Genomic DNA, 13100 nt, shown 5'->3' with positions numbered 1-13100 from the left:
TACGCGTCACAGATTAACAGGGATAACATGATAATCCCGAAAGCTGACAGTCGACTTTATAAGTTTCGTAGGACGCTTTTAAATCGATCATCGGGTTTTTTTTTTTCGTTTACTTTTCTTTTATGAGGGATATTTTTGGTTCTTGTACAGGACGAAAATCTCTTCAGTGTTTGCTCGGACCACCTACAACTCTTTATTTATATTTATTTATTTTTACATAAAATCTAATTGTTTGTATCTTAAAACTTGATTGACCATTTTGATAGCGTGTCATCTTGGTTATGTGATGTTTAGCTCAGTTTCGATTTAACCATTGTGTTGTGTAGACCTCCACGTCCAAATTTTATTACGGATAAATATATGCCACAAGAGCGAGCAGAAATAGTGACAATATTTATTGAAAGTAATCGTTCTATTATTGCAACTCGGCGGATATGGCGTTAAAAATATCCTAATCGGCAAGTGCCTCACAAAATCACAATTTATCGTTTACATGCGAATTTTCGACAGTACGGTACGTTGAAAATGTGGCTCTGGTGCGTGATAGTGTTGCAGAGTCTCCAGAAACATTAATTCTGAGACGTGGTTCCCAGTTACACACTTCCGCACGTAGTTTAAGGCCCATTTTGAAAGCTGAAAAATTGCTACCGAGAGATTCTGATGAACGAGTTCCGTACTAATTCCGTTCCGTCTAAATTGATAATGAGCGATGAAGCCTCAGCCCTTCTTCTCAGTGGCCACGTCAATGAACAGAATAGTCAGTTTTGGGGAACGCAGAATCTTCGGTCAGTTCACGACACATCGTTGCATATATTAAAAACAACTGTATGATGTGGTATTCATGCTGGAAACATCATTGGTCCCTATTTTTTTGAAATAGGGACCACCAAGGTGTTGCTGTTACTGTTACTGCTGAACGGTACCAAGACATCATTCGAAATTTTCTTGTGCCTGAAATCGAAAGGCATAGACTAGAGGACATGTGGTTTCAGCAAGATGGGACCAAGCCAACAGCTCATTGAACAATTCAATCGAACCGAATATCAAATAAAGTTTTTCCACAAAGACTAATTTCGCAAAGTAGCGATTTAGCATGGCTAGCCAGAATGGATTAGGGGATTTTTAAAACCAAAACTTTATGTGCATAAGCCCCAAACGATTTCATTGCCTCGAGCTTGCCAAGAGCTAAAAGTTGCACGGCGAATCGCGGTCCCCATTTAGCCGATATAATTTTTCAATCATAAGGAAAAAAAACCTAAAGACGAAATAAACCTTCTTGTAAAAATCAAACTTACTTACCTTTCCTTTGAACAAAGTTATAGGCAAACAAAATTGTAGCGGGACTTTTGCCCCACCTGTTATTTACTATTTTTATTATTTATATGAAAATAACCCACAAAAATTGTAATGGGAGCAGAGATTGCTTTTAGAAGCATATAAAAAAACCAAGTAAGATTTTCAATCAATTTGTAGTTCTATATCGTGCTTAGATAACTCAAATTTTCATTGATAAGACGCTATTAAAAAGAGACTAAAATAGTAAAAAATTACACAATAGTTCAGACAACTGAATAATATGGTCACGGAGCATTAAGTCTTCCTTCCAATCCAGCATATTCAAACCAATAGAAATGATATGAGATGTGACAAAGGATACAATGGACATGCAAATGAATTCATGAATTCATTGAATTCACTATAACAGATTATGATCAGCTTGATGTTAACTCTATTAGAGATTAAATACAGGAAATATATAAATACAGTGAATAGCTTTTCAATGCCAATATAATTTAAAACAATTATTTCAAATGAAACTATTGCTCTGAAAAATATCGAAGAGATCAAATAGTAGTTTGATCACAATAAGGACACAATAACTAAGCATAATAGGTAAATAAGCTCTCTAATGAAATTAAAATATACTACTTGGATATACAATTGCTAGGTGCATTGGGACTCTACAAACGCGCCAATAACTCTAACTCATAGATGGTATGGAAAAGATTTCAATGTAAATATAAACAAACACAACCCTAACTTACAAACTGTTATAACTGTGTATTTAATTGTAGTTTTAAGTCCTTCGATAATATATGCTTTAGATCTACTATAACGTTAAAATAAATTATATTTGTCATCAGTATTATTGTTTAATTATTTTATTTAGATTAGCATTTTGTTGTGTGTCTAAGCTAAACTGAACTAAATTCAGAGTTGATACGGCAACATTGCGACGTTTTGTCGAATTAACGAATTAACTCAACAATTAACCAGGTCCATAGAATAACAGATGTTATTGAAAAAGCCTACGAAAGTAAAAAACTATGCTCAGCTTTATTCTTAGATATAGCACAAGCCTTCGATAAGGTTTGGCATGGAGGCCTTGTTCATAAACGACTGAAAATGCTACCAAAACAACACACCGAACTATTAAAATCATATATTACAACCAGAATGTTTAGAGTCAAGCAAGAAGAAGCTTACTCTACAATAAAAGAAGCTAAAGCAGGTGTACCCCAAGGATATTTACTGGGACTAATGCTTTATCTACTCTACACTTGTGATATATCACAAATGGAGAGTATTGCGATGGCTGCATTTGCCGATGATACTGCGATTATAGCTGTCAGAGACAATAGGGAAGAAGCTTCACGAAAATTACAATAGGCAATTGACAATATAAATAATTGGACACAAGCTTGGAAAATAAGTACAAAAATAATGTACATATGGACTTAACTTATAAACAGACCGTACAAGTACCAATAACATTAAATAATACTATCATTCCATATAGCAACAATGCTAAATATCTCGGAATGAATCTAGATGCAAAACCTCGATGAAAGGAACATATGAAGACGAAATGAAAAGAACTGGAATTGAAATATAGGAAAATGTACTGGCTAATTGGAAGAAAATCGCAATTATCAGTTCATAATAAATTGCTATTATATAAGCAAATACTGAAACCAATATGGACATACGAATTTCAATTATGAGGGTGTTCTGCAAAGAGTAACATAAATAAGATAGAAAATTTTTATAATAAAGTCCTGAGAGATATTGTGGGCGCAACCAAATACTATAGTAATTATTACCTATATAAAGACCTTGAGATACCCACAGTCAGTCAAGAAATCAAGAGAATTGCAAGGGGGCATGAGGAACGACTCCATTATCATGAGAATATTGAAATATTGCAGCTTTTAGATACCACCGGAACAAGACACAAACTCAAAAGAATCAAACCATCTGATCTTGTATACTGTTATGTAATGAGGTGCATATAATAAAAAAATCAGCAATGACAGGTATGAACATTATCTCACCAGAGACTGAGATAGGACCGATGGGTCCTCCTAGTTATATACCTAGATTTAAGTAATCATAAAGAAAAATTTTAGGTTAGAGGGAAACGACTAGTGACAATGTAATAATTAAATAATAAAAAAGACAAAAAAAATTATATCTTATATTCATTGAGTAGGTACTAATCCAGGCGTACGACTTTAAAGTCATCGGTTAGGGAAAACCGAAAATATATTTTCCCCACCAATCTTACATATAAATTAATTTTCAAAAGCTCCGCGATATCTTTCATTTTAATCAGAAAAGACATAAAGCTTCGCGCGAAAGAAGAATCAAATTTACCACTGCTTAGTGACTGTACCTGTCGCAACTGTAAACTGAGCACCACCATTTATTAGCAGCAGCTTACCTTCCTCCTTTATTAATGTCGGTGTGGGAGAATTTACCATCCACGACCGCCATTATTTATTACCACTCCAAATAATAAATCTCCATATTCATTAATTAAAAGGATTATATAGTAGTTTTTTTCTCCTTTGGCAAACTCGTCAGACCAGGTAAGTAGTCTGTTGTTACCAGTGTCTTTATATAAAAGCGGCGCCTGTCGTGCTTTGTGGGACCTGCAGAATTATTCCTGCTGCTTCCGTTGCTTTTTGTTTTCGACTAACGGCTGAAATAGATCCCGAGTAGTGCGAGTTTGCGTTGGTTTACAAAGAAACTATATATAATAGTTTTTTTTCGTTAAATAATACTAAGGTGTGAGATAGTTTTCTGAAATATTATCGTTGAATTTTCGCAATCTGGTCGCTAAGGTATAATTTATGTAACCACGGTGGCGATTTGTAATTGAATTAATAGGAACGGAAATGGCTCATATATTACCTTATTCGTTACTGTTATCAGATTGAATTATGGGTTGGGCAAAAAGTAATTTCGGTTTTTCTTCTCGATTTCTAAAACGTATTTATTCATACTACTGATCGCTTAGTTGTCATGTGGAAATTCGACAATTTACATTTTGTAAGGAAATAATGATATTGTAAAGGGAATAATTTAAAAACCATGCTTTACGCTGTTAATTATTATTATTAATATTAGTTAATGTATATATATATATATATATATATATATATATATATATATATATATATATATAAGCATATTAACATATTAAAATATATGTAACCTATCTCCAGAATTAACATCCATGAATATTTTTTAAATTTTCTCTGAAAAACCTATTTTTAATTAAGTTCCTATGATTAATATATCATTTATTATTTAAAAATGAAGCACTGAACATTTTAACAAAAGCAGCATACTTGTGCAGCATGCTTACCTTCAGTTGTATGATTATTATACATTTCCAACATATGACTATTGTAATGATAAGTAATATATGTTTATATATTACAAGAAGGTATATATGAAAGAAATAATTTTGAGGGTATTATTTAAATTATTATGGAATTCACATTATTATATTTGCTCATGTCAATAAATTTGTTTATTTTAAGCTATTATTTTATGTTAATATTTGTGAATCCCGCCCTTGCAGGTAGCTCATTTTCAATGTGTCTTCTATATCTTCCGTTAATCTACTATCTTCTACTATGTCTTGTATTCTACATGGGAACCAATAAATCACAAACACATAAGGAATTCAAATTATGTGAAGCTGTTTCCTAGCGGTTAATTTTTTACACTTGTTTTAACAGATATTTAGGCGAGAAACAAAACAAGAGATATTCTCAATTTTTTCTTGAAGCCTGCTTTACACCATTGAGATTGTGTTAGAAAAACCGAAATGTTTAGAAAGAAACTATATATAACAGTTTTTTTCGTTAAATAATACTACGGTGTGGCGATTTTTAATTGAATTAATAGAAACGGAAATGGCTCATATATTACCTTATTCGTTACTGATATCAGATTTAATTATGTGCTGGGCACAGAGTAACTTCGGGTTTTCTTCTAGATTTCCAAAACGTATTTATTCATACTACTGATCGCTTAGTTGTCATGTGGAAATTCGACAATTTCAATTTTATTTTATTGATCCCATAACAGAGTAAAGGGAGTAATTTAAAAATGATCTCTACGCTACCAAAACTTATTTAGTCAACATTTTTAATATAAGATCGATAATATCATAAATATACTGCATATAGAATATTAGTTAAAGTAAAGTACGTCTATTGTCTATTCAAAGTTTTTTGTAGATACGTCATCAAGATGATTAATATATTGCCTGTCGCAATTTCTAATCTAATCTAATAAATCGTTTCAGAATCAGACAAGACAACTAAGCTATAAACTATTGTGGCTGTATAGTTAACTATAGTGTTTTGGATGTACTATAATCTTAAAATAAATTATATTTTATAATATTTTTGTTCAATTATTTTATTTTTATTAGAATTTTGTTGTACGTTAAAGACAAAATGAACTAAAACTCAGAGATGGTGCGACAAAATTGCGACGTTTTAACGTCACAAATTTCGATGACGCATATACAGTAAAACCTTGGGTAGACTATATGTGTCAGATCATTACATTGCATACTTAAGTCTAGGGACATCTATTTGAAAAGCTGATAATAAATACTAGTGATCTCCTAGTGGTCGTAATACTTTCTATTAAATTCCGATATTCAACAAAGTATGGATAAATTTAAAATACTCCGTCACTGACCATTTTAACAACAACAGTACAAGCGATTATTTTCATTTTAAATAAGTATACATGATTAATTTTTACTTTTATGTTAAATCAGGGACTATATGAATAAAATAACTTTAAACAATTATTCTTTAATTTTAACATGTATATTAAAACAATAATGAACCGAATTAGGAACATTATTATGTGTTACTGTCAAAGAATTTATTAATTTCAAGCTACTATTTTCTGTAATATTCCGGAATCTCACCCTTGCATTTAGCATATTTAGTTTACCTTTTGTGGCTTTCGTTAATCTACTCTCTACTCTACATTATCTTTTTTTTTTGTCACTTTAACGAGTGCAGACATTTCGCGACTATACAGTAGTACGATGTTGGTATAGAGGGGACGGGGACAGATATAAAGATTATATATAAAATAACAAATTAATGAATAAATAGAAAATAGCACAAACAGTGGAGCTAAATGTATAAATGGTGTATATACAATTTAAAAATTAACACAAACACAGGACTACAAACACAATCATTACGAGTAGAGGTTCTATCCAGACACCATACATTAGCACCCATACCAAAGTGGTAATGGTTATTTGGCCAATAACAATAAATTGCATAGGCTAGATTTTATGGAGAAAATATATTTCTCGTAGAAGTTCGACGAGTCTGTATTTTCTCATGTTTTTCAGTATGTGGTAGAGTGAAATGGGGTCTCGAAGTCATCAAGTGTCCGTGTGAGAAACGACAGTGGCCCAATCTCAGTCGTTTCAAAGTTACGGCATGGGAACGAAGGGAAGGAACGCGAAAAAAAGATAAAAAATCAGCTTTAATCTCAACGGGCTTGTTGTGGTTGGCCCCTTGAGGCCAAGACGCTGTCCCTCATTATTTGTGATACAAGAAACGAATGAGATAAGGTCAGTATGGACACAAGCATCTGTTATGAGGAATGGAGACGATGCTGCCGATTTAGCCGCATTATCCGCTCGATTATTTTCCAGTATTCCAACGAGAGAAGTGATCCATGGTAAACTTGTCCTGATCCCATTCAGATAGAGGGTAGGGATGATTGACAGTTAGTCGGTGACCAGGGGATGGTTGAACTTCTGTTCCAGGAAACATTCGGGAGGGCATTTCGGGAGTCGGTCAGGATTAGTCATTCTTTGAAGGATTCTGTTGTGATAAAGCTTTGAATATCGCAAAGAGTTCAGTGGTCAATACTGAACCCTGTACAGGGAGCTTGAAACAGAATGCCCGGTTGTCCACCACAAATATATTGCCAAATCCGCTGCGAGATTTGGAACCATCCGTATATATGTGCTTGCGGTCAGGATAAGAATTGACAGAACTTAGACCGAATAAGGTAAGGACAATGTTCTGCTTTATATTTATTGGCGTAGTGGATAAGGAGGGGATGCAACAAGTCAATTCCAGCTCTGGACAGAAGATCTGCAATTATGTGAGAGGTACCCGTGGTGTAGTTAGGAATAAGACGGCCCAGGACGGGTGGATGACTCCAAGTGGAGGTCAGATTTAAGGAAGATGGTAGTGCAAATAGTTTAGTGAAAATAAATCACTACGATAAGAAAATGGTGGGGTGGATTAAGACTGCTCAAGTTAATTGCGGAGGAGGATCGAAAGGCATCCAGCGATATTCTAAGTGCAGTATTTTGAATAGCACCTAAGGACTTGAGGTAAGTTTTAGGCGGCCATAGCCTAGCTTAGGAAGCTCTACTATGCATTGTATATTGTTTTTGAAATAAATAATTGCAGTTTGTAAAAATGTAAAATTTATTTTAAGCTCAGAAAGTACTCCGTTTTATTCTAGTTAAAGCAGATGTAACAGAATTGATAATGTCTGCAGGAATTATTCATATTAAAGAGTTTAAAGATGATATAAGAAGAGCTAAAATACCCTAATACTCGATAACGTTAATGAAAAGAATGTAAACACAGCAAAACTTAGAATAATATTTCATTATATTTCTTAATCACAATATATTTTATTAATTATTTATATATATATATATATATATATATATATATATATATATGTACCATCGAGAAATGAAACATAAAATATTTTTGCTTTGGTTTGAGAGCCAACTGTTAATTATCTTGGACAACCATCAGTCAATGTTACAGTTCACCATACTATAACACGCTAGTGAAAGATATTCCAACAAATGGGTCGATAATTCTGCTAAACATAAATTAATTTATGAAGATAAAATATTGAAATGTGGAATTGTACTGGGTAATTATAAATTAAATCTTTTATTCTGTTTTATGTAATTTCCTTTTTCAGGAATAGGCCCGCAAACATATACACTGTACACCAGATAGTTGAAAAAAATGGTCACAGATGATATTTTTTTTTAGTTTTTAATTTAGACCTAAAAGATATGAGAAAACTGGTTTAGAACCTTATAGCTAGTGTGGAAAAATATTCAATATGTATATATATATATATATATATATATATATATATATATATATATATATATATATATATATATATATATATAGTTAAGTAAAGTAAGTTCTTTTTCTTAAGTAATATATGCATAAGATGTGCTAAAATATTTAAAGAATTTATATTTGATAATACTATTTTCGTGTTATATTTTATCTATATTGGTATTTTGTTATGCGCCAGAGTCAATTTTATGCGACACGTGTATGTACAGAAGCGTACGTTTATCTACTATCACGATAACTCATATAATATATTTATATAACCCATTCACTAAATTTTTAAATGCTATCAAGATAACGCTATATAATATTAGGATAATATTAGGAGTACTTTTAATTCATTTTGCTCAAAACATCAAGCTCACTAATAAAAAATGAATACCTACATACCCACAATGACGACGTGTCCAAATGATGTGGGGTTTTCTATTCCACTGCAATTCCACCGCTGATGCCTGAACTGATGTTTACACTCATCGGTTGCCATCCGAATACCATCACCAATGGCCACCATCGCATCTGGAGATGACCGACACATCTCTCTTTGTTTTTCCGTTAGTCCCGGCACTTTCGAACAAAACACGTCTGCACCTTTACTCATTAGGAGACCGTGAACTATCCTGTAAATAAATGTATATATTACTAAATATTTTACGACTGCAACATTTCATAATAACTGAATTTCATTCAATTTAAAATCTGTTTAAACGTTGTGAAAACGTATAAAATATAACGAAATTGATAATTATATATCTAAGAAATATATTGGAATTGTAGAGTCTCTCTTAAAGTCAATATAAATAAAAGTTCAGTATGCATGATCATTACGTTTTTTAATAATGTGTCGAGCGGAACTTTATTTTTATGGTAATGACCCATAAATTATTCAATACCCAATAAATAACTTAACCCATTGCTTCCCTAGCACCAAAAACATTGAAATATTTTGATAAAATTTTTAAATTAAGTTCTTTTTACATTAAATGATGCGCTATAAACATAACAATTGTACATTTGATCGGAAATTATGAAAAACAAAATAAAAAAATTATCCTTATTTGAAAATTATGTCCACATTTGGTTTTAAAATAAAATTATAATATGGCATAAAGCAATCACCATAAAGCATTTTTTCGCATTTCACACAGAAAATTACAGGTTTATTTTATAACTTTGACCTTGACAGTGACTCTGTTTATACCTCTTCATCTCTATAATTATTAAAATTGACAAATATAACAGGTCTTAAGCAGGTTGCAAATTTTGTAGATGACACTGCAATCCTAACCAATGGAGATGACAACACTGATTCAAGCGAAAAGTTACAAAGAACTAATGCAAAAATACAATGCTGGACAAAAAAATGGCAAAATCAAGAAGAATCAAAATAAGTCATTGCATATTAATTTCATCGATAAAGTATCAAGCACAATCCAGTATATATAAATTAACAAGTAGCCCCGTAGGGAAAAAGGGTCAAATACTTTGGCATGCTCCTAGATAATAAATTCAGGTAGAAGCTACATGTTAGGAAATACGTGAATAATTCAAACCGAAGTACTTATAACTTACTGGTGATTGGATAGATCTTCAGCCCTATTAGCATATAATAAGCTTTTGCTTTACCAGCCAATTATGAAACCAGTTGTGGACCCATAGTCTTCAACTGTGGCACCAAGACAATAGAAATAGATTTATAAAATTATTCCAAAACAAGGTATTATAGTGTTACTGCTGTGCTGAAAATTCGTGTGGGTACTGTGAGTAACATCGCTTACAAAATGAAGGGTAATATATTAAATTCAACCAAAAAAAACCCTTTTACATACGAAGTAGGTGACCAATCTTGACCACCTTGATATTGGCTCTATTCAATGTACGAAATCAAATATACGAAATGTATAAGTTAGGGACATGCAGCTTTTTGACTGATGTAAGACATCACTTCATACACTCTTACGGTGCAATAAGTGCTTAAGGATTTCATTGATATAAAGATAACCCTCGAAGAAATCTAATAGAATTTTCACACATCACCTTCAAAAGAATTGAATTTTTAAAGGCGTATAATAAAATCAAGGAAGAATTACTTGACTACGTGCATCTTGATGAAACTTGAATAATTTAAAATGGTTCATTCGGGTAGTCTTGGCAAGACAATAACAAAAAACGGTAAAGGAAACAAAAATTGATGGAAAAAGGTAAAAGTTACATTTGATTAGGTTTTGTTGCTCATAATATTTATTAATAATTAATAGCAGATATATAGTTATTTATGCACGGAATAAGAATGGTTTCCTGGTGCAGAATTTAAATTTTTCTCCAAATCCAAGGGGAACTAGCATGGAGAAATAAACCATGATATGTTTTTGTTATGATTTAAAAATAAGTTAGTAAAAAACCTGTAGGAACCATCTATTATTAGTATGGACAATGTACCATATTATAGCACACCGGTGGAAAAAATCCCAACAATAGCACCAACAAAGGCTGTAATGAAAGAACGGCTTTTAAAAAATGAATGATGTTTCGAAGGGACTATGCTAAAAACTGAACTATTTTAAATTGTTACTAGGTAAATATAAATGAAATGTTTCATGTTTATGTTATGTTTTTTGCAATTAACTGTTTTTAGAAATAAGGCCGAAAAACGATATACAGTAGATCAGATGGCTGAACAATATTGTCATATAGTTTTACGACTACCTCCCAGTCACTACAATCAAGTTGAGAATAATTATATAATAGGTATGATGGTCGAGAAGGATATTCCATCAAGAAATGTTTGGATATGTGGAGGGAAGCATTGTGGACCATAACACCTTCGCCTTGGATGAACTCGATAAGGTATACAGAGATAAAGATAAATGGTGGAATCGTGAATATGTGTTTACAGATTGGAAATTAACAGTTTAGTAAATGACTAAGATAGTGACTCAGAAAGTGACAATGATTAAAGGAAACTTTCAGGATATGTGGTAATGTTGTGAAATGCTGAAAATTCATATGAGAGTGTATAATTAATAGAATGTAACTGTAGAAAATGGTATTGTAGGGTGCGAACGATTTGCGCGCATATATATGATTGTGATTGTTCATAATTAGACATGAGTATTATATTAGAATGTATGAGGAGATGCTGAATACTAAAAGTTTTGGGCATATGGCAAATCAATTAGGGAGAATTCAGTGATTAATTTTATGAAGAATGGTGTACACAGGTAGTAGCAGAAGAAATAAAAAATACAATGATATCAAGATGACTTGACATGTAAACACACCATCGAAGGAAACAACAACTAAATGTAAAAAGGTAAATATGCTCTCCAATGAAAGTAAAATACATTACTTTGATACATAATTGTTAATTAGGTGGATTAGGCTTCTTGGGGGATATCACTACGTAAAAAAGGCACCTAGAACTCAACCGCATGGGTGGTGTGGAAAAGAATTAAATGTAAATATAATAAAACAACTGTAACCTTCAAACTATTATACCTATATTCTTAATTGTAGTTTCAAGTCCTCCGGTAATATTTGCTTTAGGTGTAGCATAATATTAAAATAAGCTATATATATTTGATAAAATGTTTGTTTCAGTATTCTATCTAAAGTACAACTTTGTTGTATGAGTTGATGCGGCAACATTGAATAACGTCACACATTTAGATGACGTATGTATAAAATAACTTTAATAGACTATAGATAGTAACAGAAGAAAATTAATAGAAGTAGACTGATACTGATATAGTTGAAATAGAAGGAAGCACTGCAACGAAGGAAAAAATAACTAAATATAAAAAGGTATAAGGTGATCTCTAATGAAAGTAAAATACATTACTTGGAAATACAATCGTTAAATAGGTGCTCTAGACCTCCAGGGTATATATATATATATATATATATATATATATATATATATATATATATATATATATATATATAGAAAATTGTTATATATTAAATCCAAAATAGACTAATATTCAAAGTTAAAGACGGCAACATTGCGACGTTTTGACATCATATACTGACACTATATATTTTGTCTTTTAATAAATAAGCTTATACAAATATTGCTATAAAATAGAGAGACCAGATTAAAAATAACGAACCGGAAAATACACGAAAAGCATTCGGTTAGAGAACAGCCGCGCATTAGAGAGAGGAGGAATTACTTCGAGCGGATAGACTATTAAAGGTTTCATGGTCCGCGCGTATCGTAAATCACGTTGTTCAGGTAGCTCAACAAATAAGAAAATGGCATCGGTGGGATACAAAGACACTTTATATTTTCCCAGGCATTCAAATGCCACTCAGCGAAAGCTTACGATTTAATACAATGAAAGAATATCAGTTAAAGCAGTAGTTGGTTAAGATTTTATTCTTGGGGCATTCGTGCTCGGTAGGGCATTATAGGCACGCAATAATTGACATGAATTATCTGTTACTAATAGAAGCGGGAGATGGTACGATGCATTGTCCAACCTTAAAAAACATAGTACATATTTTCTGTGATTGATACAGGGGATGTTTATAACGATATTAGCTGACCAGGCGAACTGTCAATAAAAGTTGTATTACTATTAGCTGAACTAAATTTATCATTTTTTGGGAATTAATCAATGA

General features: G+C 32.0%; 1 protein-coding gene across 2 annotated transcripts in view; it reads right to left on the bottom strand.

The window, feature by feature from the left end:
* The window catches only part of Wnt2 (Wnt oncogene analog 2), a 402687-nt gene that overhangs the window by 159899 nt on the left and 229688 nt on the right, over window positions 1–13100 (bottom strand). For both annotated transcript variants that reach the window (XM_076411152.1, XM_076411151.1), the window contains exon 2: window positions 8865–9094. In XM_076411152.1, coding sequence (XP_076267267.1) covers window positions 8865–9094 — 230 coding nt within the window. The remainder of the gene's footprint in view (window positions 1–8864; window positions 9095–13100) is intronic.

This window comes from Rhynchophorus ferrugineus, unplaced genomic scaffold, assembly GCF_030347505.1.
Source record: "Rhynchophorus ferrugineus isolate W39M unplaced genomic scaffold, kcgeb_rfMv2 rfM8, whole genome shotgun sequence".
Classification (NCBI taxonomy): Eukaryota; Metazoa; Arthropoda; class Insecta; order Coleoptera; family Curculionidae; genus Rhynchophorus; species Rhynchophorus ferrugineus.
Note: the sequence above shows the minus strand (reverse complement) of the source record. Positions and strands in the feature narration are given on the sequence as shown.